This window comes from Amphibalanus amphitrite, unplaced genomic scaffold (genome assembly GCF_019059575.1).
Source record: "Amphibalanus amphitrite isolate SeventyFive unplaced genomic scaffold, NRLGWU_Aamphi_draft 000063F_arrow, whole genome shotgun sequence".
NCBI classification, from domain to species: Eukaryota; Metazoa; Arthropoda; class Thecostraca; order Balanomorpha; family Balanidae; genus Amphibalanus; species Amphibalanus amphitrite.
The window spans coordinates 1,015,334-1,042,577 of record NW_024881559.1 but is presented as its reverse complement, the minus strand read 5'-3'; the positions used below and the strand labels follow the sequence as shown (position 1 = coordinate 1,042,577).

Below are 27,244 nucleotides of genomic sequence, written 5' to 3'. Positions count from 1 at the left end.
TGTAGCCGCAGCTCGGTATATGTATATTGCGTCAACCGGCGGTCGCGCAGCCGCGCGGACACAGACTGCAGCGTGCACATGAAGAGAAGGAGAGATGGACGACAAAGTCGGGACTAGAGGAGACGCCGACACACCGTCGGCACCCCCGGCTGGAAAGGAACCACTACACCACACCGGCCCGCCCCGCCGCGCACAGGCTGGGCGGCCTATGAAGCACGTCTAGCAAAAGGGACCACATACATGGCGCCCCAAAGCAACCGAATACAAAAGACATATAAAATTGACTTTCCTATATCGCTATGAGTAGAAATTACACACCTGGTTTGCTTGACGCCCTCCAACACGTATCACATTCAAAACAAACCCGCCTCCGAGACAAACAAAACGGACGCGTCACGGGCGGCACACGGGACGCTGCGGCGCGGTGCGCCGACCACGGAGCCAGTCTCGGCTAGCTACAGTGCCGCGGTACCACAGGCGGGAGCGCGGCGGAGCGCCAGGGCTCGCCGGAGCAGCGTATCCGGCCGGCCCGGGCCGCTGCGAACGGCGCCATATCACTGAAAGGGCCGCTCGGGGGCCCGGCAGCAGCGCCACCGCCGCACACGAGGCACTAAGTTGGAAGACAGAACCCAGACTACGCCGGCGGCCGCGCTCGCTGTGATCTCGTTCTAGGCTCTACCGCGGGCTATTGCACTGGGGGCCGCCAGTGGCCGCGGGGCTGAGGCGGGAGCAGCCCCGTCGAGCGGCCGCTCCGGCCCACGCCGGGTCACACGGGTTACACGTCACTCTCCCACACACAAACACAAACACAGGGCAACGTGAGATTACACGGAAGCCTGCACATTGACGACCAGCTCCACACGGGTCCAACTCCACTCACGCTGGGTCATGCACCACATCTACAGGGTTTTGAGTCATGTCACGCAGGAAAGTTTGGGCCAGATTACGGCTCACTTCTCAATCAAATCTCACCGCACCGTATCAGATTCATTCTCTTGACAGGGGTCTGACCGGGCCGGGGCCATATTGCTTCTAGACTGGGCTCTGAAGGGCACCTGTGGGTCGCCTAAAGACGGAACTGCAAGTCTGTATCTGCCGCTTCGCATAAGTGACAGCTTGGTGCCGGCATTCAGTGCTCTTGACATGGGCATTGGAAGTTTCCTATCATTCAAAGCTGGCTCGACTCCTATGAAGATAGAGTTACCCAGTAAAAGATATCGATGGTCAAGCTGGAAGTCACCCAAGAGGTGTTTATGGTCCGATTACGAGTTGCATGTTATACGTCCCCTCCACAGTCGCTGACTAATGACGGGGTCACTGACCTACGGTGCCCGACTATAGTGATTGATATGGAAGGCGGACAAAACAGCAGGTATTACCTACATAACCTAGTGATATTTGGTTACCTAGAAACCTCTACTCAACATGATTAACGTCGTTCTTTTCTCCACCCGTCAAAAAGAACCCTTACTTCTTCAATGCCGGTACTGGCTCTTTACCTGACTGGTTCCATTTGGCCGGACCTAATGGACCTAATAACGGCAATGCCTCTAACAGACGCGCCTTTTACGTCGGGTTGAGTGATATGACACGAGTCTCTACGGGCAGCGACCCACAGGACATGACACTAACGTACACGGCAAACTGGTCCAACCGCAACGGCTGGGAGCACAGGTAACAGCTAACAGAAAACAGTCGCGTCAACAAAACGGCATCAGCGATCAGCTGACAGCCAGTGCGCCCCCGTCGAACACTGACCGGGAGATGTGTGCCTACTGCCTACTGCCTACACACACACTCGCGCACACACGCACACACAAAGGTAATATCACCGCAGCATGATATAGCTTATCATCGTAACGCATCCAACAGCGCTACTGCAAGGTGGGCTGCAACGATTAGCTGGGAAAGCATTAGCAAACGGTACAATTTTCGGCGTGCCAAAATCTGTACACAAATGAGTACAGCGTATCTATCGCGATATTTACACGCATGCGGCCGTGCGGTTCACCGTTCACTGGCACGCCTGAAAGTCCCTCCGTCCATGGGCTAATTAATAGCGGCGGCTTGGTAGCGTCCAATCTGCCCGCCTGACTGCGCTAGCTCGGGACAGTGACAGACCAAAAGTCGACCCTAGGGTCGGACTGGTCGAGTCCGCTCTGTTCAGAGATTTCCTAGACGGGTTGGAAGAGCTTCACATCACCACCTCAAAGCCGAGTGCCGGGCTCAGTCCGTCCCGTTTGTCCGGTGAGCGCTGTGCTGTCCGGCCGCCGCGATACTGTCAGACACCGCAGCGCCCCGCCGGGCGGCCGTGGCTCGGTCACCAGCCCGCACCGTGGGCGGTGTGTCGGTGCGCTGCTCTACACAATCACCCGGCTGGTGGTGAGCAGAGCGATCCCCGCCAGCAGCCAGCTGGAGAGGAGAGAGACGGCCAGCGGGGCGGCGCTGCTCCTCCCGCACATCTCGTCCAGACTCTCCTCCTGGGAGACAGACGAGCGGCGATCAGAACCGGCGGCATGCCACTCCACAGGTCACAGACTGTCAGAGCGGGTGATACGCCTCCCCACAGGTCAGCAAACTGTCAGCCAGAACAGGAGACACGGCTCCACACAGGCCATGGTCTGTCAGCAGGCGAAACTCCTCCGAGTGGGTGTGACCGGTCAGACAGTGACACGGGGTCAGAAGGTCGGCTCGTCCGCTGGGCGTGGCGTTCACCCCTCGTTCACTCTAACCAGCGTGGTAATGTGTGAACTTTCTTACTTACCCTGACGTGGTAGTGTATTTACCCCCCGCGCCCACTCATCCCGGCATAGTAGTGGGTTTACTTATCCCTACGTCGTAGTTTATTTACCCCCCCCCCCCCTCCCCAAACACACACATACAACTCACCCCGACGAAGTAGCAGGTTTACTCACCCCGACGTGGTAGTGTACCTATTTACTCCCCCACTCACCCTGGTGTAGCATAGCGGTCTTACTCACCTTGACGTGGTAGTGTATTTACTGCCCCCACTCACCCTGGTGTAGTAGAGGGTTTCAACTCACCTTGACGTGGTAGTGTATTTACTCCCCCCCCCCCACTCACCCTGGTGTAGTAGCGGGTTTCAACTCACCTTGACGTGGTAGTGCGTGCAGTTGGCGGGCCGCCGCCGGTACGGCTCGAGCAGCAGCCGTTCGCAGACCGCCTCGGGCGGGTAGTCCACCTCCTGCGGCTCGATGGAGATGCGCTGGTTCTCGCAGGGACAGAGCGCGTTCACCACCAGCAGTAACATGTTGGTGAGTGGCACACGCTCCAGGACAAATCCCCTGCCGAGCGAGGGAGGTCAGGGAGCATGGTCAGTGGTCACACAGTCATAGGCCATAGCCGATGCGGAGCACATGCCACTTACCCTCTGACGTAAGGATGAGAAGTCAGGAGATGCTCGATCAATCAGTTTGTGGCAGAGGGGCAATCGCTACATGCATTCAGTCGCGGGCTCACTCAACCTTCAACTTAACTCACTTTCTTTTTATTCCACTTGCATTTTTCCTCGTCCCTTTATCTCATCCCACATAATTTTACCTCGCCTTGTCTCATTTTCTGATATACGTGTAATCACGCACTCACTCACTCACTTACCTACTAACGTTTTCACTCACTCGCTCACTCACTCACTCACTCACTCACCCACTCACTCACTCTCACTCACTCACGCACTCACTCACTCACTCACTCACTCATTCATTCATTCATTCATGCATTCATTCATTCATTCATTCTTTCATCCATTCTCTCATTCGCTCAGTCCCCCATTCACACTAATCATTTCATTTTTTGTTCATTCATTCATGATTAGACCTCTCAATACCTCTATCAGTTCCACCAGGTTGTTCCAGTCTGAGCAGTTGCCCGTTCCCCTCCCCTCCTATATGGTACGGTCGGATCCACTGACCTGCTGCAGGACGTGTTACCAATGCCGTGGCAGTAGCCCATCGACGCCTTCACCGGCCTGGCGTCCTGACTGAGCGTGTACAGATAGACGCGCTTGTCGCACGGCCGCGGCTTGGTCTTGGCGATGTGCGCCATCTTGAAGAGCTGCTCGTTGGAGACCCGGTAGCAGTGGTCCACCTCCTCACCGTTTTCGTCCGTGACCACCGGCGGCACGTTCTGTACACCGGGCATCTCTGGGTCTGCGAGAGACGTGAGAGAGGCGGGGCGGGACTCAGGTGCTGCGCAGGAGACAGGGGATGCTCACTGTTCAGTGATCAGTGATCAGTGCTCAGTCGTAATGACTGATTAACCTATAGACTACATACAGAGGGATGTGGCTCTGATGATGATCACCATTATCCGCTAACTGACGTTTCCAGTCTCGTGTTCGCCTCCCGTTGCCTGTTATCGGCCCGTTCGCCTGGTGCTTACCGGTGTAGTCGCCGAAGGACCTCTCGGCGGCCCAGGCCAGGTTGATATCGTAGAGGTGCAGCAGGCTGGACTGCACCAGCAGCCAGAGCAGCTTGCTGCCAACCCAGCTGACCAGGTACTGCAGGTACTTGAGCGGCTGGCGGCGGCAGGGTCAGCGCTCTCAGATGTGACACCAGTGGCCTCAGCGTCGTCTCAAACAGTACATCGGCAGGAGGCCACCCAATGTTGCTCGTTTAGTCTTTATTATCATATTATCATATTACTACAGTAGAAAAGGGTTAGTTGATGGATCTTTCTGGGTTTATTGCAAGACATGCAGATTTTGTGGTTACTGGAATTTCCAGGCGCTCCGTCACTCACCGTGAGCAGGGTCCAGGCGCTGCTGCCAGTCGGTATGACGTCCAGGCAGACGCCCTGGTAGTCGAACATCAGCACCTTGTGGTAGACGTTGTGGTGCAGCAGCGCGTCCATCACGGTGCCGTCCACGTCGCCGAAGAACTTGCCGGTCTCCTCGTGCCGCTTGGAGACGAGCACGAAGCCGGAGTCGTCGAGCAGGTAGCAGTCGAGGCTGTCCGAGGCGCACGTCTGTTCGCAGTCCTCCAGAGAGGGGCACTGTCGGGGAGGCAGGAGGGTAGCGGGCGTGACTACCACGGCACAGCGCCAAGGAAACGGCAGGGATGACACAGATCCGTACTCAGAGCTACTTAAACCTAATTTGTTTCAGTTTTTTTACGATAGAATCGCGGCTTAGCGACTTCATCATCGGTACCTGGGGTAACGGTCGCCACGTGTCAGGAAATAAAGTGTCAAGGTGCCATTCATGCAGCAGCTACACACTCTTATTCCGTTAAGCATCGCTTTTATCCCAATCGGTCAAAAGCTGAATTTCCATGTTTCTCCTCCTCTGGTATATCGCCACCCCGGGTGACCACTCACGCTGGCCGTGGAGAGGAACTTCTCGCGGAACTTGGAGTGCAGGAACTGCATGCCGACCACGGCGGCCGGCGAGCTGCCCAGCTCGCTGTTGACAAACACGGCCTGCGCCACCGTCACCAGCGAGTCGTTGCGCAGGCCGGCGTCGAACGGCACCGAATAGACGAACGCGTTGGAGTCGTTCCGGTAGTAGTCGACGGCTCGCTTGTACCAGATCTCGTCAGTGGCGCGCACCGCCGTGAACCGTCTGAGGGAGCGCAGAGGGGAGGGGTGAGACGCCAGCGTGCTGTTCGACAAAGTGGCTGGCAAAATACGGATTCCATCGCTGACTCTCTGCTTGTTTTATACGTTTATGGTTTTATTGGTGGTAGCATGTGTCAAAATCTTTATGGCTGTGAAAGCTTCACATTCCGAATGACACGTCTTTTGATATTACAATTATCAACCACTATACATAGAAGACGACGCATCAGAAGTTTCACATCCACCATCAAGAGTGGCCATCGTATCTGGCATCTGCGTGAGTTTACAGTCGCTCACAGATTGTCGGGTTCGATGGTCATCTGGGCGTCGTCGGGCAAGTAGGTTTTCCAGCGCGTGAAGCCGGACCTGGTGGCCACGAAGCTGTGCAGGGCGCCGAACGTGCGGAACTGCTCGGCCCTGAAACGGACACGCTGGTGACGAGCGGCACTCGTGCGACTTCTGACGGCGATCGCGTCAAGGCTGGAACGCGACCACTACTCGGGGATGCTATATCATACTTACATACATAGTTTACATGAAACGAACTAGTTAACCTTATAATTATTTCACCGTCTAACATGTTTTTGATAAAGGCAAGACCTACCTGTCGGCTGTTGCAAGCCCTCAGCGTCGTGTGTGATAATAAGGTAATCCTGCCGGCTGGCCACACGACGTTGCGACCCATAGCTCTACGATAGTACTTCGCTTAGATTTGATTCTTATATTACGCCTTTTACCTTAAAAAAAAACCTGAAAACACTTCTTTGTAGAGACGCCAGCCAGTCGCCATAACTTGTCTCTGTGGACTGTGGAGCCTATCTATAAGATCTATAAGATCTGTAGAATATCTTGTCAGTCGTATGCAACTATTGTCAAAAATAACCCCTCACAAAGGATCCGTCTTTCAAGTATTGACTAAAATCCATTAAGAAATGCATTTGCATCGTATTCTCATTCACCGTTTCGATATCACTGAGAATAGCGACTCACGTCGTTGAGTATACACGGTTGCATCTTGGATCAAAGCAGATGGGCAATGATCGACCGGCTTAGAAGCTGAGGTGGGTGCACGGCTTTTGCGGGTTCGCTTGATCGAAAACGTCAGCATTTTGACAAAGCTACGCTATACCAATATGTGTTAGTTAAACATCTATCCTTTCGATGGAGCCAAGTCATTGTCGTAGGATTTCAAGCTACCTGTCTTGAACACTCGATCATTTTCGCTCAGAATCCGCCAACGATTTTCCGCATTATTTGACTGAAATAAACACTGCACATACATTGCATACACAGCGAACAGGGCCGAACACACACTGTACCTGTCCATTTGTGCGATGTATGAGGCCAGTGGGTGCTTGCTAAGAGTGGATGCACGGTACGGTCAGAGTGCGTCAACGTCACAGGCACAGTGCAGAGCCGACCAGCGAAGGCGTCATTAGCGGAAACACCTCAGGTCAACCAAACTGCCTGGTTCAGTGTCTTCTTATTTGCGAGGGCAGTCAAAATCTTTGACTGAGATTTCCATCGACAGATACGCCATCGACCATTGCACATTTATTGCAATGCACAATGCTAATACCGTTCAATTGAATAATAATGTAGGTACAATTGAAAATCAATTCCTTGACCATTGAGGCATTTTTATCAATCACCTTCATTTATTTCGTAAAGGTGCCCATTTGTTTAGCTGCCTAATTTTTCCTCTTCAACTAGCGTGAACCGATAATGACGCTTTCAATGTAGCTAAATCGAAACGAATAAATTTGCGCATATTGCTTCATTAGGCTTGAAGTGCATAGTTGCATGCTGAGATGAACAAACATGTTGAAATGCAGCTTTAGAGAATGATATGGTGCTTAGGACGTCAGTGCCATTTCATGGGAATTCACTTACGAGTCGTACTGTCCCCGTCCAAATTTGAACTGCATCGTGACCTTGGCGTCGAAGACCACAGACTGGAAGAGCTCTCGGTCACCTGCGAACATAACACGGGGTCGTTTTATGTAAATCTCGTCATGCAATAGAGGTGAACAAAGGAAAGCGTTTATCATCAGCGTCAAGCGCTCTTACACAGCGTGAAGTGCTAGCGAATATAGAGTCGAATCAGAAGTTGGGATGATTAATGATTATGCAGGCGCATATATAATCTAACGTGTAAGGGCCAAGATAACATAGGAGTAAGAATACATTAGAATTTGCCTAATTTCCTGTTACCGGTAGGCAGGCTCTACCCAATTAGTCACGGATATTAACCCTCGCATATGTATTGTGTAGGGGGGTCGGATGGCCCCCCCCCCATGGTTTTCGCAAATAACTCGCGCAAAAAGCGGCCGATCGCGACGAAACTTTCAGTACCCTTGAGTTGATCAATTTTACACCTACTCTGAAAATTGCATGACCCTGACTCAAGTGACCTTTGACCTGTGACCTATTTCTCGAGGCCATGTTTGGCCGGAATCGCGATTCGGCGTATGTCGGCTCGCATTAGCCGCGCGTTTGCAAGCTTTTCATGGTTTCAAACATTCAAACATGTGATTCGATGTTGCTCCCATGCATTAGGGTGAATGTCAAGGTCACCTGAAGGTCAGGTCGGGTCATTGACCTTTGGTGACCTCGGTTCACTTTTTTGAGTTTTACATGTTTCTAGGCTAGTTTTGGAGCTGAATTCGAATTTAGAAACCATTTGAGCATTTACGAAGTAGTTTTGGTGCCTTCGTAACATGTTACGTCACGAAGCTGTCAGAGGCGGTTGACACCTACTACGAATACCCATCACGACCCCTACTGGTTGACCTGACCTGACCTGATCCAACCTGATCTGAATGCTTAAAGACATCATCTGTGATCAAAACTAACACGATATTTGTGGTCAGCACCCCGAAAAAACCATAGTAGCCAGTAGCCACACTTTACGACTTTCTAACAGGCCCCGATTTTCTCGACTTTTGGGTCATTGACCTGACCTGGAAGGTCAACCAATGACCTAGGACCTTAAAATTAGGTATAATCGGTTTCGTCTCGTGACGGGCAGCACGTCCTTTTTTCCGCTATGCTCTAGCTCGATCAGGGGCCAAACGGCAGGGGGGCCAACCGACCCCCCCCCCCCCCCCTACATTTGGAAGCTGGCAAACGCCGCACACATGCGAGGGTTAACGAGCATTTACGTTACAAATCGTCACATTTTTAACATTTATCGACGTAGTGCGCAGCTCCTTTATTCATGTACCAATATCGACTATAGTTCGTTTTTTTTTTTTCAAAAGGACGCTGGCTCCAAGTATGTTTTTCGAACAAGCACGTGTTTTAGCCGCCAAAACGAGCAAAAACTGAACCTGAGAAAATCGAACATCGACTAATTTTAACATGTGATTTCTTCCCGATAATTTCCATATGTGCGTTTTGGAACCAGATATGGGAACAGTGGTGACGTCATGCTGTCGAACATGTATTGCAATGTATCGTATAACTATCATGGACCGAACCGCTTACTCGATTATGATCGGCAACAGTGAAAAACTAAGTTTCACCCAAATTCGTTGACACTTGTCCCATTGCACGGACATTTGGGTGCCTGCTGCCACCAGTGACGTCATCATAGTAGGTATGTTCATATTTAAGAAACAATTTCCAGCTACTTACCGTGCAAAATTTGAAATCGATTATTTTTTCGGTAAGAAATTCTTGGCCAGACACTGAAGCTGCCAAAACTCACGTGAGAGCTTCGATATTGCACTTTGAGCCAGCGTCCTTTTGAAAAAAAAACGAACTATAAGATACTTACAGAAATACGTTTTTTCCTCTCTTTGGCCGGCTGAAACAGATGAACTTCGTCAAAGATCTAGCCCCAAAACTGCATAATTATTTTTTAGACTTTAATCCTAAAGTCTGCGGTAAATATATATCTGCATTCAGACCCTTACAATTAATAGTCAACCATATCTATCGAACCACGGGTCCTAGTTTTGTGCAACACCACTTTCAACAAAAAGTCAAATTACATTTAAAGGCACCATCCCACCTTAACATTAGTTTTGAGTTGAGATAGCCAAGTTTGCGGCCAGGCTCAGAAACCACCATTTATCCTGGTCGCAACCCCCGCAGCTTTATGGTGTTCAAGAAATTTCTTTCCTTTACTTGCAGGGTGGGACCAGCGTGGTCCCTATCTCTTAACCATTACGGGAATCTGATGACGTCATTAGGCTTTCGAACGTCCGTTAAATGTTTGACTAAAACGTTTTGTAGCACGCGGTGGTATACGCTGCTTTGCGCGCAACAAATGCCGCACTTTCAAATAAAGTCGCTAGGAACAGCGGAGATCCCAAAAAGTAAACAAAAGTAAAAGTCTAATATCTTGAAAACCGGTGAATATTTTTCGATGAAATTTGGTAGATATTCGTTTTTGCTCTTTCTGAACCGAGCGACATCACTTTCATGCCAATTCATTAACTTTTTTGAAGGTGGGAGGGTCCCTTTAACATTCTAAAGACCACGACCTACTCGCACAAACAGATCTCACTATAGCACAAACAAACATGTTTCTAAGACACGTCGCTCAAGCTTAAACGGGGCAATCCAGGCTGGCTGTCACCGTTGTGTGACGAACTCACTGCGATACTGTGACTGTCCGGCTTCCTTGAGCTTTTCCACCGGGTACAGTCGCTGAGAGCGCCACTCGAAACCGGGCGTGCTCATCGCCTTTTCGAGGAAGTGCAGATACTGGGACCTCGGGGTGTCTAACGAATGAGCGTCGTTGTCGTATTCACAGTACACCCACTCAGGGTGGACGCTCCAATTCGGACCCGCAAAGTACTCCAGTACTGAAAACACGAGCGAAATCATCAGTAAACGGTACCTCGTAGCCATAACGATACAAAGGATACGGATGTAAGTCGTTCACAGGTGAAATAGGTACTGGTAAGTGGAATTGTGGCCTCAGATCAGCGCTGCTACAATTTCCTTTAAAATCCCAAAAAAATTACAATTTGCTTCTACGCTCGAGATGGTTCAAGTTTACACGGTGTTTTCACTTTGCCTTATGTGTAAGAACGGTTGCAGCGTTCGCTCGTCACTCACTCAGCCTGTCTGCTCGCTCTCGTCACTCTATCCCTGTTCTCTCTCTGTCTCTCTCTCCCTCTCCCTCCCTCCCTCCCTCCCTCCCTCCCTCCCTCCCTCCCCTCTCTCTCTCTCTCTCTCTCTCTCTCTCTCTCTCTCTCTCTCTCTCTCTCTCTCTCTCTCTCGTCACTCACTCTGCCTGCGCTCTCCGTGTTTGGCCGCCTGTGTCAGTTCCACCTCGCCGCGGATCCTCTTCTTGCCGTAGCCCTCCGGCAGCACGATCGCCAGCGAGAACGGCGTCGGCCGTAGCGGCGTGTAAAAGTACTTCTGGCGCCGCTTGATCACCCGTTTCTGTGGCACAAACACAGACACACTCAGCTAAAAACGGGCTCAGTGTGTTGTGTTGATGGATCTGAGACGGAGTTCGAGGTGAATTTGACCTTTGAGACGATTAAAGTATGAAGAAGTGCGGCTTATAGTAAACCTTACGGGCCTAATTGGGATTTATTTTGCGCGGCACTATTACCATATTGTCCAGATGTTGTCGGACTTGGATCGAATGTTGTGCCTTCGAGCCGTCGATCATGCCCTTTCGGAGCTGAAAACGAACAGTTGTTGATGGTCAAATGCAGGTTACATAATGTGCTCTCAAAAGGAATAAAATTGGGTTAGTAGAGCATAAGTACTCAAATGGTAGGCAGTGCGCTTTCATTAGGATAAGATGTTATGCCTTTCAAAGATAGATTGTAGAATTGTCCATTTAGGCTCCCCCTATCTTAACCTAGAAGGCCCCTCCCACTACCTCGCACAGTTTGCTGTGGTTGAAACCTGAAGGCCCCTATCTCGAACAGCTGTGGTTGAAGTGTATTACCTCGCTCAGTTTTCTGTGGTTGAAGGCCCCTAGCTCGAGCAGCTATGGTTGAAGTTTCTTACCTCGAACAGTTTGCTGTGGTTGAAGCGCGGCTGGTCTACGTCTACAATCTCCACCTCAGCCAAGTCGACGGTCTTGTAGGTGGGCTTCAGGATCTCCTGAAACTGCTTGGTGGCCTCCCGGTGCTGCAGACGCAGGTCACAGGGCGGTCACACTTACTGGATATATACAGGACGTATAGCTCGACTCATAACTGACGAGCCCGAAACATAATTGATCTGTTGGATATCGTGCATTCAGCAGCAGACTCAGCCTGAGGTGGAAGGTTAGTCAACCGACAAAATTGTTGAATTTTCATATGTATTACTGTGGGCAGGTTCTCGGTGTTATAGTTCCAAATCCATTTGAAAGTGCGCCATGGTCTGATTTCCCTTTCTGCACCTTAAATTTTTTTCGTGAAGGAATTATTCTATGGGTGAGATAATTGTGAAGTGATTCAAAAATATTGTTTTCAGTTTATTGTCGAATAAGTGTACATGTATTTATCGTCAATGATGTCAGCACCTTAAGTTACTCTTGTTTTCTTTGGCGTTTAATAGTCATGCCTAAGTTAGAATATAATTAGGTATCTACCAAATGAAATGGTTAATATTCATTGCATTCCATACAAACTAGGCTAACTACCTGTTTAAATGCATGCGCCATGACCGTCTGCACTCTAATGCAAAATGTATAATGCACTGAACCCCTTTGTTAAATATTTTGATATTTTGCAGATTATTTCATGTCATATAGGTTTATAGGCAGGGTGATAAACGGTTACCTTCTAGCTACTACCTAATCATCAGAAACTCACTTGCGACTGGTCATTTTGCGGAGCTATACATTCCAGCTTAGCTTAAAGTGACCATCCCACCTTAACATTAGTTTTGAGTTTAGATAACCAAATTAGGGTCCCTTGCTTGAAATTAACGGTTTGGACACTCACAACATCGAGTACTGCTTTAATTCGGAGACATTGAATTTCAAACTTGCAATTTTCAGATTCTAAAGGGCTAGTCAATGCATTTGAATACCCCCTTAGAATTTGTGATGTCAGCGGAAGTCTAACGATTTTTAAAAAATTTTATACTAAAACCATCGGTAAAACGTGGTGGTATATGACGCTTTGCACGCAACCTCTACCGCACTTTTAGGATGCCAAATTATTGCTTCCAAATGACGTAGGAACAGCGGAGGTTCCAAAAAGTAAACAAAAGTTAAAGTCAAATATCTTGAAAATCAGTGAATATTTTTTCGGTGAAATTTAGTAGATATTCATTTTTGATCTTTCTGAACCACGGGACATCTTTTCATTCCATTTCATTAACTTCTCTGAATGTAGGAGCCAGAGGAGGGTCCGTTTAAGGTGGAAATGGCCATTGGCCAACAACATTCATGGTGTGTCATCATTTCCATCTGGTCATGTTACTTTTGAGTTGCATGGATGATGGTTTCATGCATTTTATTGTGAGGGCTACGCGGGCAGTTGTATGGTCAGTCTCACTAGCCATAAGGTTCCGAATCAGTGGCGACCCAAGTGCTACGCTATTAGGTACCTTCTGCATAGAGTGATCCATGTGAGGAAGAATAAGCTTTTCCCATTCGATGAACGCCAGAGCTAACTAGAACACATATAACACATTTCACTGCTGAAATAGTTGGCAAATGAAAATACTGAACATAATTAGATCTCTGCATATCTCTGTACTAACTATGTATACACATGAATAACGTAAAATTACAAAAAAAAAACAGAAGTGTTAACACATCAACAATTCACAAGGTGGAACCAAAAGCACCACAGGAAGTTATACATGTAACTATCAACACGTCAGAAGCATTGGTATACGAAGCAGCTAATGCAAGAGCTAGGTAACTGTTCATAGAATAGAATAACACTGAAAGGCAAACAGGAAGCGTTTTCCAAGCGGTAACTGCTGTCTTTGGGCTCGAAGTCGGAGGACTCACCACTGGTCGCATGTCGGGGTGGTACAAAATGTAGCCGTTGTTGTCGATGATGAAGGAATAACCGTTCACACCGAGCTGAAATGTCGGGAGTCGTACATCACCTTCATGTGCTTGATATATGTTGCATAACTACATCAGTAGTACGGTTATGCATATATTCCCTATGCAAATTGCAATACCTAACAAGACATCGCGCCAATGTTTGCTTTATGCGATATGATGTTCTTAAAATTATAAGTAATGCCGTAGATATCCTTCGATTAAGCTGTTCACAGTGCTGATTTGGTACGTTTGAGTCGTTCATCTTACCCTGTAGGGCGGCGCGTGTTTCTGGATGTCGCTGAGGGGCACGTCGGTGCCTGCCACGCCCAGCAGACGGGCCACCTTTTTCTGTAACAGGCGACGGCCAGGGAACCGGAGGGCGTCAGACTGGGCGGTGGGACGGCTGCAGCGTATGGCCACTCATCGCTCACATGCGGCCAGCTCGGTAATCGCTCTGTTCCTTTCTGCTCACGAATTATTCAGGCATGGTCCCTTTCTCACTGCAGAAGACGTCAGTGTGTCGACTGAGTTGTCGCACTTTACGTCCGGGTGGTATGGACATTGGATGACTTTTGCGACACCACATTCCAGTGTCAGAACTGTGCTGTTTTCTCATAGTTCCCCATGCTAATTACTGTCTTGACACATACCTGTCGGGAGAAAGTTTTAAAGAAGAAATCTATATGTCTGCCATTACTGGACATTGCATTGATTCGATGCAACTTAGTGCTGCAACTTCGGTGAAAAAGTGTAATGATAAACGTTGACAGTGACACTTAATTTCCCTGCTTTGATTCGCTGTATCAAAGCGGGACCGTGATCTCGTTTGAGGGCTTATATCACATCGGGCCATTTATATATTACCACACTAGGTCTGGTGCCGTGGTGACCCGGATCGCGTCCGATTGTTATGCCTGTTTTAAAGAAACATAATCCAGCGGCATAATGTGAGACAAGTTATTTTCTTTTAAAACGCTTCCAACTGACTCGTATTCATTCTTGTTTTCGCTAATTTCTGTTAATCGAAAACAATTTGGCGAATGTCTTTTGAGGTATCCAAGTCTGAATGACAAACAAAGGTCGTTCTCTCCCTTAAATCGTCTTAGCGTCTTTTCGGTTTAGCTTATCTCATCCCCAATATGCATCTCCCGGTGAAAAGCTACATGCACATCGCGCCATGGATATCTTTGTACAGTTGCAAACGGCATACATACGCATGGAAAGCGAGATCCACTGAGCTGTCAAATAATGATGTAATTACAGATGAAAGAGATATAAAAATCATTGGTTTTCAAAATGTAAGCGTGGTTATATATAGAAATAGATGAACTGTGGTCCAAAAGAATTGATAAGCTACTTTAGGTATAAGCAAGATTTTATTCAAGCAGCTTCAGCTGGTAGCGCAAAATCACGGTCTTGATAAAAAATCATGGTGACTCGTCGCTGATAAAAGCGTGCACACTAGCAGGCAATGTACAATATCCTTCTCGTACATCGCGCTCTTAATTTTGCTCAGCCATATTGGTTATAGGATCTATGGGCAGTTATACTTATTCGTAGTTTCCATTCACCTCATAAAGTTGTGGAGTTTAAACGAATTTTATCCAATCAGTGTCGAAAACAAATTGGTATCGAGCGACTCTTGGTTGAGAGAGGTTCAGTTATATAATTCGTTTGAGCTTCATAGAATATAATATGCTTGAGGATGTAATATAGAATATCATATGCATATATGCGAAGCGTTGCATGAAAATGAAATAAATAATGTTTTGCAACATGAATCGAAACCTAATTAAACTTGTGGATAAACAGTAAACACATCATCATCATTGCTGACAAAAATAAGGACTTTTTAGTGAATGCTCAGTCGAAACTTCAAGCACAGCACTGACCCTACACAATATATTCCTTTAGTTTAGTACTATTGGTATGCTGAGAGCTAGCATGAAGGAAGGCTGTTGTCACTGCACATTGTACAATTCTACCTCGAGTTTCTACTAACAAGTAGCTGTTTCAGACGCTAATGAGCCGAACAACATATGTCCGACTAACGTATGTCCGGTCCGGCTATGTCGCCGCTACGGACTCCTAGATATACGCTCTAAGCTAGCTCCATTTGCGCCGACTGGCGAACTAACGGCTTCTCCCCTAGGCCTGGAACTACGTCCCGAGGTGGCCAACTTGCGCCGCCTGTTGGGACCGACTGGTCTGCCGTCTATGGACTGTCATCTATGTACTGTCGTCTATTTACTGCCGTCTCTATGAATGGAGGGCCGACTCTCCGTCTCTGCAGTCGGGCCCGGAGGCCGCGGCCAAACATGCACAAACACTCGCGCTCGGCAGTCACGCAGCTACAAAAACGGGTCTGTCGCCCGCGGGGGCCGCTGGGGGCCGCGCTGAGCCAGAACAATCTGAGCTAGCTCACAGGAAATGAGCCGGAGTGTGAAACGGCAGCCAGCGCGGCCGTGTTCCGTCCCCTGCGAGCGGCACCCGGGGCACAGGCTGGCACCCGTCCGAACTATCGCTCAGCGACTCGAAAGCTGATCTAAAACTCGAGCTGAAACGCATTCCTGAATCGGTGGATACCTCTTGGGTACGGTAAACCCATTGCGTATTATTGACGAAAACCTTTTCCGTCACGTTCTGTGGAGTAACGACATCGGTCAGGGGCCGGGAAAGGTAAAATGAGACATGGTGCACAAGCATGGCGTTAAAAACGGTTATGTTGAAAAAAGTAAAAATGGGCAGTGACAAAGGGTTATGAAAGCAATCAATTCAACTGAAAATGAAATCATTATAGAGCCATGACTTGAACTAGCTAATTACCCATCTCTCATTTGTCGATCCTTTCCTCGGTAGATAATACGCAACGAAACGAATAGTGCATCAGCCCATGAGTTGAAAACTACCCATACAGTATCTGTAAGCGCCTTTGGCGTCAGAGGCAGCCGGAATATCTGTCCCAGATCGGGCTTTGTGGGGTAGGCATCCGACTGAGTGTAGGCGCGGGTGGCGGTGTGCCCAGGACAGGGGCCGCGCAGGGTCAGGGCCCGGTGGCACTGCGCTCTCACCCTGGGCTCCTTGAGTCGGTCGAAAACGGGCATGGCGATGGAGGTGACCAGTCGGTAGCCGCGCTGCGTGGTCTCGCTGTCCGTCATGCCCTGAGAGTGGCGAAGAGGCCGGTCAGTGGGGAGCTCCAGTGCAGACTGTCGGTGGGGCCTGACTGTCAGGTCCAGCAAAGACGCTGTGTCTGTTGGTGGGACCAGCGGCATGGCTCCTCCAGATCAGGGAGATAAGGCTCACTACTGGAGGCAGGGTTCCAGGGATTGGGTACTCCTCCGGTATGCATCGTCCTGTGTACAGAAAGGTGATATGTAATGTTAAGTGCGGTCTTTTTTTCACTGGGGATAGGACCGACTTCAATCGAAATGGTTTACTTGTTCTGCTGGGCCTGTCGGGGCAAGATTTGTTCGAGGCTGACGAAGGCTGAGGTTCGAACAAGATGAACAAGTTGCTGTCTTGTATCAGCCGGGGTTTCTAATAAAAACGAAATGAGAATTGAGAAACGGTATACACGCGTATTTCTCCTTTTTCCGTATTTTTTTTCGTACACCATTTTTGTAATTTGTATGATTTCGTAATTTTTGTAACATTGACACATTTTAATCCCGCATATGTAGGTGCATTAGTTGGTATGAACGATTTAAGCAAAGTCGGTATTTAAGATTTGCAACTATGTCTTCAATAAATCATACTGCTACAAGTGCACACGGTAGGTCTAAAAGGATAAAAGTGCAAACTGGAACGACGATTTCTTGAACATACCGCCATGGACTTACCGCACCTAAATAACTGCAGACTAATGGCGCCAGCGCAGTGAAGCGAATCGCACAGTTATTACTAGTTAAATCCCAAAGATACACATCAAACAAAAGCATTTCCGACAAGTCCTACGGGAATGTAAAACAAATTTATCTGGGCAAAACGAATTTTGTCTGCAAGTAATGCAAGTCCTTTGTGTCTGCATCTTAGGTATCTCAATGGCAGAGGGCTCTAGGCTGAATGGAACATCGTTTGTCCCGCGTTGCCATATTGAACCAGCTGAGAACTTGTAAGAGCTAGGCACGTTCAAACCATGATCTCACTCACTTGCGGAACATTTATCATTTCAGTTTCGTTTTAAATTACCGTGCCTACACGATGAGTCCCAGTAATGCGCTCTTGGTGTCCATCACAACAAGCCTCGCTTAGCGCGACACCCGGTCGCGCAGCCACCTACCCGCCAAACGTGATTGCATGATTTCCGCATAAATGCCTAGCTAAGTTTAAGTTGGTGTTTTGAAACCAAAAGTGCGTCAAACAATTTTACCGACCTGCATAGTGCATACGAGGAGACGTCACATGTGCCGCTCTAGATCCAAGCCAAACACACCAACACTGACGGACTGCCACAACAGCAAATTGAACTGCGTCTTCGTAAGGCGGCGGCCCGGGAACCAGATGGGACATCTGATCGACAGCACAAGTCACGTACGAGAGCAACGGCTGCAGCTGCGACCAACCGAGCGCTCTGACTTCATACAGCGCTACAAAGCTCAGCAGATGAGGCGGGGAGGAGAGGAGTGACCTCAGAGGTGATCCGACCGACCACGGCAGCACTCTGTCCGACCGGGCGGCTAGCGACGTGCACCAGCGACTGGACGAACGAACGAACGACGCGTCCGCTGCAGCGGCTCCATGCACATGCCAGACGACCGACTGCGGTGTCTACAAACCTGGTGGTGATGTCTCAGAAACTCCTCATACAACCGCCTGTCAGCGACACTCGAGCTAGTAAGCGCGTCAAGGTGGTGCGCTCCCGGCAGTCGACTGCGCCCGCCCGACTGGAGGCCGGCGGCGTGGACGGCGCGGTGGCGCGCGTGGCGCACCCGGTGCCGAGTCGCCCTCGCCCTCCTCCGGCGGCGAGCATGCTTCGGTGCAGGACACACAGGGTGAGCAGAGCGCGTGCGCCGCTAGCATGTCAGACGTGGAGCACGGCCCGCCACCAGCCCGGCCACCGGGACAGCACGCCCGACCCCACAGCGGACACGGGGCCCCGGCGGTGGCCGGCACAGGTCATCGCCACACACACAGAGACGAGCTGCAGAGCGTCCGACGTGCACCCACTCCGGCCAGAGCACCTGCAGGGCTGTGCTGTAGTGGCGGGAAGCTGTGCTGTGTGCATCACATCGCTGCAGGATGTCCAGAGTTTTTGGATTGGTGTTTATATATCAACTAGTACCATTATGTATAATTCAGTTTACATTGAGATTAGGTATATTCCAAGGTAACAGTCAACGGACCAATTACAATATAACCTACACAGTTTTTGTAGCTAACATTTGAAATGAGTTGGCATAAGGACTCCGAGCTGTGTTGGACTGAATCAGGGGGTGAGATATTACTGTTCGGGTGGTGTTTGTGCAGTTGTACACGGGGTTGGCGAGTGCGACCCATCACCTGCAGTGCTGTGTCACGGTCAAAGGCACACGTGGTGACATCCAGGCAGCAGTCATTCACAAGCAACGAAGAAACGGAGAGGTGGGTGCAAACAGGCGAGTCAAATTTGGAGAATAAATGGCAAAATCCAAAGTAGCGTCTGTGGGACTTACAATGTGCAATGTCCACTTATCGCTGAGGTCCCTCTCACGTAGGTCTAGCTACAAAGAACGAGGACAAAGTCTCAGGTACATTGCCGAACGTTGGTGCAGCGGTGCTACCGCGGGACATTGGACAACAGCCCGGCACAACCAGCTGGGACCAGGCGGGACGGCGGCCCATCACAACCAGGGGACCAGGCGGGACGGCGGCCCATCACAACCAGCTGGGACCAGGCAGGACACTGTTGAGGCAGCCACCAATGGTAGGCTGACTCGACTTAAAGGGACCCTCCCACCTTAACATTAGTTTTGAGTTGAGATAGCCAAGTTTGCGGCCAGGCTCAGAAACCACCATTTATCCTGGTCGCAACCCCCGCAGCTTTATGGTGTTCAAGAAATTTCTTCCCTTTACTTGCAGGGTGGGACCAGCGTGGTCCCTATCTCTTAACCATTACGGGAGTCTGATGACGTCATCAGGCTTTCGAACGTCCGTTAAATGTTTGACTAAAACGTTTTGTAGCACGCGGTGGTATATGCTGCTTTGCGCGCAACAAATGCCGCACTTTCAAATAAAGTCGCTAGGAATAGCGTAGATCCCGAAAAGTAAACAAAAGTAAAAGTCTAATATCTTGAAAACCGGTGAATATTTTTCGATGAAATTTGGTAGATATTCGTTTTTGCTCTTTCTGAACCGAGCGACATCACTTTCATGCCAATTCATTAACTTTTTTGAAGGTGGGAGCCGGGAGGGTCCCTTTAACGACTAACGGCTATGCCACAAACTTGCGCGGGAACAGACCCAGACTTTCACAGACCCTTTCATACGGCTCACACAGCGCACCAAGTACAAAGCACGCACGCGCGTCTCGCATGTACACGTGACTGGAAAGTATCCTTGACCAGGGACAGATCCATAGGTACTTACATGAGAAAATAGTTGACCTCTTTTGCGTTAGCTTACCTACTTAACAGGTCTACAGTCTATCCATACTTTTTTGAAATATTTTCTTTTGGTGCTCATCTCATGTGAATATGGCTACCGACTCAAAACTATGCCCAATGTACATTGCAATGAACTTGCCCGTATCTTTTATGCTTCCGGAGATTTTTGCGCTCACTCATACCTATATACCATGCGTCGATGCACATTTTCACACATATGCAGTGTACAGTGCACGCATTGCATACCTACACTTGTCTCACACAAGTATGCACGCGAGAACACACGTTTATAGGTCATTTATACACAGATACGTAGATCACGCTAGCAGCTCCCTCACCGACACACACGAACATACAACACAAATATACACAAACATCACAGCATGGATACGAGTACATGGCCAACAGTGACTACAAGCCGCCTCTGTAGCCAGGCGCGGTCAGTGTGGCTCGCTCCATGCCCAAAGTATAGGCTAACCAGTCTTTTAGTCAGCATGCTTAAATTGCATTAGGGTTTGGAGGGTGCAACTAACAAGCGGTTACTTACAGCTAGTTTTTTTTTCAAATAAGTTAAAACTCTAAATTTACTGTTATCTTTAGATGAAAGGCGCAAAAACATTTCTCGCCTTCGCAATATATTAGTACGAGACCTTATTTTTCTGACGTTACATTTACCGTCACATAAATGCGTAGCATTTTTACGTTATATCGATACGTTATAGGTATCGATTGAATAATTGTTCGCCCTTTTTGCTGAGTTGATTCAAAGTACCTACTCGTATGTATGATGATTCCCCTTTTACTGCTACTGAAGAATAAGAAGTATTCCGTCGTGCCGTTTGTTCGATATAAAGGGTAGTATACGTTATAATGACAGCAATTGCAATATCATATTGTATTGCGAATGACACCTCACCTTGGTTTCGCGATACATCTCGGCCTCCTTCATTTCGCGCTCCGACTTGTTGAGTTTCTCGACGCCGTACGTGAGGAAGTTCTGCATGTCCTCATAGCACTGGGCACCGGCTGAGCTCTCACCAGGCCCGGTGGACCTTCTCAGCAGCTCCTGGTAGTTTTTGCTGCGGCGGTACTGGCGCTCCCGCTCCCGGATCTCCCACAGCCAGTCGGTCAGCTTCGGGTCCTGGTGGCAGGGTGTCGGTTAGAGTACAGTCCTGGTGGCAGGGTGTCGGTTAGAGTACAGTCCTGGTGGCAGGGTGTCGGTTAGAGTACAATCCTGGTGGCAGGGTGTCGACTAGAGTACAGTCCTGGTGGCAGGGTGTCGGTTAGAGTACAGTCCTGGTGGCAGGGTGTCGACTAGAGTACAGTCCTGGTGGCAGGGTGTCGGTTAGAGTACAGTCCTGGTGGCAGGGTGTCGGTTAGAGTACAGTCCTGGTGGCAGGGTGTCGGTTAGAGTACAGTCCTGGTGGCAGGGTGTCGGCTAGAGTACAGTCCTGGTGGCAGGGTGACGGTTAGAGTACAGTCCTGGTGGCAGGGTGTCGGCTAGAGTCCAGTCCTGGTGGCAGGGTGTCGGTTAGAGTACAGTCGTGATGGCAGGGTTTCGGTTAGAGTACAGCCCTGATGGCAGGGTGTCGGTTAGAGTACAGTCCTGAATTGATGGCAGGGTGTCGGTCAGAGTACAGTCCTGATGGCAGGGTGTCGGTTAGAGTCCGGTCTTGACGACGTTATGCCGGTTAGAGTCTGATTTTGACAGAATACCTATCAATAAGAGTCTAGTCCTGACGACAGAATATTGGTTAGAGTCTGGTCCTGACGACAGCCTGTCAGCAGTCTGCTCCTATAAGCGCCATGCTTGCTATTTTTTCCAACCGGATTGCCGGTATCTACATAAGACGGGATCAGGAACCAGCATCCACAATGGGATCGGAAGTATCAGGAGCGGGTCAGAGTACGGCGATTGACGCCGTGCGTTCCTTACGGCGATGTCAGCGTAGACGCCCGTCCAGATGACCGGGTGTTGCGAGCTGAAGTGGCCGCCCTGCTGCGACTCGTTCACCACCGAGGAGAGCACCAGCGGCCGCGCCAGCACCGGGATGTACTTCTGCACCTGCTCACGCACCTCGGCCATCGCCGTCACGTGCGTGAAGTAGCCTGCCGGTGAGCAGGGGTGCCTCCAGTACCAATAGTGTCAAGGGACTCCTAGCTGACCTGGCGGCCAGAGGTGCCTCGTTTGACGTCATCAGTACCGCTAGACCACCCGGCGGCTGGAGCTGGCGGCCAGGGTCGCAGGTCGATACATGGGTCAGGCAGTTATAAGTAGCCGAGCCCGAGTCTCAGCAGTGCGGTCTCTATAAATGGGTGTCGCGCGGTTTGCTTCACATGGACGTCCAGTCAGTATAGAGCATTGACGTCACATCATCTGCTAACCGCTCAATATCCAGCTACAACCGACTTAGATGAAGTTATCACTCTAAGCACGTGAAATGAAAAGCCAACTGAAAGGCCGATGCATTGACCTATGTGGCTCCCGTTTACTTTATGTCGAAGTGCAAATCATTTGCACAAATTTTTGCAAAGCATTCATTTTATATGACAAAAACCAATATGACAAAACAGCTGTTTGTCCTAGTCTCGGGTGTCGTCTGTCCCTCCTATAGAGTTCAGTGGTGCCGTGTCCGCCGGTGCCGGCCGCACCTTTGTTTGTACAGGCCATCCACTCGACGGCCTCCCGGTCGGCCACGTCGCGGCCGATCAGGTAGGTGAAGACGCGCACGCGGATGTTGGGCCGGTTGTACGTATTGAACACCTCCTGGAACTTGTCGGGCGCGCCGTCCGTCACCAGCATTATGACCTGGTTGCACTGGCTGCTCTCGTTGTTCTCGCGCGCCTGCCGACAGGGAACGGGTCGTGAGCGGGTCCCTACTAGTTAGACTGCCGGTGACCCAACCGGACTGCCTGGGTCTCAGGCGCACTGCCCGGGTCTCCAGCCGCGGCCGCTCTGAGTTTACGACACACGCGGCGCGCCCCAGCCGTGACCATGTTTTATGCATGACCCCAGATCAAAGCGCTATGCATTTAGAATAGGAAGGTCGAGAGCTGGCTTACGATGATGTCAATGAGGTGAAGTTGTTCATGATAGACTATATACATGTGACTGGGATGTGCAGTCGTTATTGCTCTAGTCTGATTTTAGAAAATGAACGCGATGGGTCTGACTTCTGCTTATCAATTAAATTGAAATGGATTGGCAATGAATTTAAATAATTAGCCAATGAGTGTGATGTCATTTTTGCATTGCCGAGTGAAACAAATTGATCCCTGTTTTTTTTTTAAATAATTACCATAAGAAAGCGACTAAGCTTATTCGTATATTTCCCGATATGGAGTCGCATGTGCTAGAACTATGAGATTCAAATATTGGCGCTTGCACCAAGAACTAAATTGATATAGGTACTCGTATATCACTTTTGAAAGTTAATTAATTAGGGAAGTACTATGGATGAGGTAGATCGAATGTCTACATCAGTGATACATATGTGCCTGGTTGACCGCTTTTAATTTGCAACTGCACGTCTGGCGTAATATATAGGTAGGTATAGTTTTCATACTAATAAACCAAGCCTTCTAATCGTTAAAACTTAAGTGATTTACTTGTTATTTTCCACTCACCTTAGTTAAAACTTCAAACGCCTCGGTGAGGGCCAGTGTGAAGTTCGCCAGTCCGTGTGTAGTAATATTCTCCAGACGGTCTTTGAAGATTCGAATGTTCTCTAAATTGGCCTGTGAAACGTATCATAGACTATTCATTAATTGCACAGCTCAAAATATTGACCGATTAACAATCATTCGTTGCTGTATTGCGTCAGAAATGCCGGTTATAAATATAATCGATGGTTTTAGATTTGCAGCTGTATACAGCATCACACAGACCTGTCCTACGAAACAGTATTCACTGCAAGAGGTCAGGGGCTTTTGTCGTGTACCGTTGCATCATCTCCCGTGTTGTTATCGTTAGAGGACGCCGGCGAGATCAACAGAGTGGTGTGTTTGGGTCGGCCGTGCCATGTGGGCTCACCTGGACCAGTGTGTTGTTGAAGCAGGGCACCAGCGGAGGCTGGGCCGCCTGGGAGAAGTTGTAAATGTTGACATAGTCGTTTGTGTTGAGCGTGTCCAGAATGTTGAGCACCACGTGCTTGGCAATTTCCACTCGGAGGCCGGTCATGGATCCTGGAATATGGCCGAGAATATCAGCGCCAAAAAACGTAACTTTTCTGTAAATGTGAGGGACCCATAGATTTATAACGTGCTCAATTATAGGTATGCCGTCCTTCGTCGGTTAAAATTACTTAAAGGGACCCTCCCACCTGCACATTAGATTTGAGTTGAGATAGCCAAAATGGGGTCCCTGGCTCACAATTACCGGTTTCGGCACTCACAACATCGAGAAATGCCTTAAAGGAAATAGTTCACTTTCACGAAATTATTTTTTTTTGCAACGATTTATGATTTATTATGTTCAAAATAATCAGCAAAGAAAATAAAACCTTTTTATAACAAAAGATTTTTTTCTATATTTTGATATAGGAAGAACTTTTCAGTTTCTGTAAGGCACACGCGATCCAGTATGAAAAGAGCATGGGTCCCGAAAATTCTTCAGAAACAGAGAAATTATCGCAGCCACCGGCATTTGGGCGATCTGCTCGATCTGATAATGTTCCCCTGAATGTCCTAATTGATCAGTACGAGAATTTCTCTAGAGTTCTCGTAGATAATTTCTCTAGTTTCTGAAGAATTTTCGGGACCCATGCTCTTTTCATACTGGATGGAAATATATGCAAGGCACACATCCTCAACGCAAGACACCTTTTTCGGGACGAGAAATAGAATATCTTTGCCTAGGGTGATCGTTGGGCTGTAAAAGCTCCTGATTTATGCTCGTCTCAGCCCAAGCTACGGAACTGCTATTCCAGTTCAAAACCCATGTTAAAAAGTGAACTATTTCCTTTAACCCTCGCCCTGGCAGGGGGGGGGGTCGATGCGACCCCCCCTAAGGTTTTTCAAAGATAGCGTAAAAACGGCGGCGCGCAGCGCCGCCAAATTTGGCACAGCCTATGGGGCAACCTTTTTACATATGACCTGAAAATTTCAGGTCCGGGTGACCTTGGGTCAGGTCACCAGGTCAGAAAAACCGGTACAAGGTCATGGTCAAATTTCAATTTTCTTTTTGCACCTGTCCAACTCACAGTTTTGCACTGATTTCCTTCAAACTTTCAGGATGTGCTAAGTTCACCGAGTTGTATAACATATAGTTCGGGTTTTTTGAGGTCACTGACCTGAGGTCAGTTAGAGGTCATTACGTCGTAATGTTAAGCCTATGGGAAAATACTAAATTCGGAAAATAATGGAGATATCCGCTTCGTTCTATCACTTTTGTGCTTTGAAACCACAGTACTTAACAGCAGGTCACTTGGTGCTTCTTTGTTTGGTGTACTTATACATGGGTCAGGTCAAATGAGGTCAACTGAGGTCAAATGACGTTTTTGCCAATAACTTGGCACATAATGACGCTAGAGCTTAAAAAATGGTATCATTGTGTTCCTGGTGATCAGCCGAATCGAATGATATGCGATATGATGCAATTTGGTTAACTTTAACTTAATTTATTAATTTAAGTTTACTTAAAATTTAAGAAAAAACTTTAAGTACACTTAAGCAAGCTAAAAAGTACATCATTCGACGCGCCTTGACGTGCTGAGTTCACTGGTGCTTTTCGTTTTGCTCTATCTTAATTAGATCAAAAGTTATAAGCGAAAAACTTTTGACCTGTTTTTAGCGAAATTTTTGCATTTATACCCCCCAAAACCCCCCTAAATATTGACCTAGAGCAACCAAATTTGCACAGGGGCGAGAACTCCAGGGGGCCCACCTACCTACCAAATTTGGTGTTTCTAGGTGCCATAGGAGCCAATCGCGAGGGGGGAGGGTCGCATCGACCCCCCCCCCCCTGCCAGGCCGTGTTATGAAAAATGCCCTGCCAGGGCGAGGGTTAACTCGAAAATATTGAACTTCAAAATTGCAGCATTTTGATTCAGAGGGGCTAATGCAAAGGAATATCCCTCTGAATGTGTGACGTCAGCGCAGATATCTAACGATTTTTAAATGTTTGACTAAAACGTTTTGTAACACGCGGTGGTATATCCCGCGCCCTGCTGGGGGGGGGTGTTTGAACACCCCCCCCCCCTTGTGGTTTTTCGCGAATATCTCAAAAACGGCGGCGCGGAGCGCCGCCGTTTTTGGTACACCTTATCATACATCAATTCTACACAGGTTGTGAAAATTTCAGACCAAGGCCATTCAAGGTCAGGTCACCAGGTCACTTAATGTGACCTCACCTCATAAAAACTTTCAATGTCTGTCATAGCTACACCGAGTAACCGATCGCTTTGAAACTTTCAGCGATTGCTAAGAGCAATAGCATGTACAAAATGTATATCTCAGAATTTTGATATCGATGACCTAAGGTCAGGTCAATTTTGCGACCTCCCCATTATAAGTCAATGGGAGAAAATTGAAATGCGCCTCTTTTGGATGAAAGACATTATAAACACTCCCAAACACCGAATTACAAGTAGTTTAGACACACTGAACTTGAAAATGGTGTCCGTGACCCTTGTTTATGCCCTGAGGTCATCTTAGGTCACGAATAGTATCTAACAGTTTTTCGCAAATAACTTTTGATAGAGGCATGCTAGAGCGATGAAAACGCCTTAGATGTGTTCAGCTCGACGATACGGATCGACTGATATGCAACATGACCCTGTCCGGTCAGGTCATGACCTTGACCTGAGGTCAAATTTTCAAGTTGACCTTTCAAGGTCAAGTTATAGTTCATTCGATGCGTCTTGACGAGAGGAACACGATGCCGGTAAAAGTAAGCTCGTACAAGGCTTGGGTCAAAAGTTATTGCAGAAAAACTGTTTTCGAAAATATCGGCTATTTTTGCAGTTTTTGCCCCCTGCAGGCAAAACCGTTGACGTTAGGTCAAATCTGAGAAAATTACTCAGAAAGGGCGTTAATAGGGCTATCGAATGCGCTTTTCCGCGGCGCTGTAGCTCTATTGGTTCCCGAGTTATGCGTTGGCTTCTTGGAAGTT

The 27,244-nt window shown here is 48.6% G+C and overlaps 1 protein-coding gene across 6 annotated transcripts in view; it reads right to left on the bottom strand.

The window, feature by feature from the left end:
• LOC122378701 (voltage-dependent calcium channel subunit alpha-2/delta-3-like) overlaps positions 1–27,244 on the bottom strand; it is a 50,681-nt gene continuing 23,437 nt past the window's right edge. Inside the window, exons 7-29 of one of the 6 annotated variants that reach the window (XM_043360120.1) lie at positions 24,167–24,318; positions 23,761–23,871; positions 22,786–22,978; positions 22,070–22,242; positions 21,050–21,274; positions 18,328–18,522; positions 16,624–16,713; positions 16,139–16,195; positions 13,820–13,900; positions 13,511–13,585; positions 11,563–11,685; positions 11,156–11,227; positions 10,824–10,980; positions 10,185–10,394; positions 9,359–9,388; positions 7,471–7,552; positions 5,875–5,994; positions 5,338–5,581; positions 4,762–5,013; positions 4,402–4,537; positions 3,932–4,169; positions 3,113–3,305; positions 1–2,480 (exon numbers count right to left, since the gene is read on the bottom strand). In XM_043360120.1, coding sequence (XP_043216055.1) covers positions 2,361–2,480; positions 3,113–3,305; positions 3,932–4,169; positions 4,402–4,537; positions 4,762–5,013; positions 5,338–5,581; positions 5,875–5,994; positions 7,471–7,552; positions 9,359–9,388; positions 10,185–10,394; positions 10,824–10,980; positions 11,156–11,227; positions 11,563–11,685; positions 13,511–13,585; positions 13,820–13,900; positions 16,139–16,195; positions 16,624–16,713; positions 18,328–18,522; positions 21,050–21,274; positions 22,070–22,242; positions 22,786–22,978; positions 23,761–23,871; positions 24,167–24,318 — 3,329 coding nt within the window. In that variant the 3' untranslated portion in view covers positions 1–2,360. Of the gene's footprint in view, positions 2,481–3,112; positions 3,306–3,931; positions 4,170–4,401; positions 4,538–4,761; positions 5,014–5,337; positions 5,582–5,874; positions 5,995–7,470; positions 7,553–9,358; positions 9,389–10,184; positions 10,395–10,823; positions 10,981–11,155; positions 11,228–11,562; positions 11,686–13,510; positions 13,586–13,819; positions 13,901–16,138; positions 16,196–16,623; positions 16,714–18,327; positions 18,523–19,203; positions 19,252–21,049; positions 21,275–22,069; positions 22,243–22,785; positions 22,979–23,760; positions 23,872–24,166; positions 24,319–27,244 lie in introns of all 6 variants that reach the window. The other 5 variants (XM_043360123.1, XM_043360125.1, XM_043360122.1 and 2 more) reach the window with 5 other exon arrangements.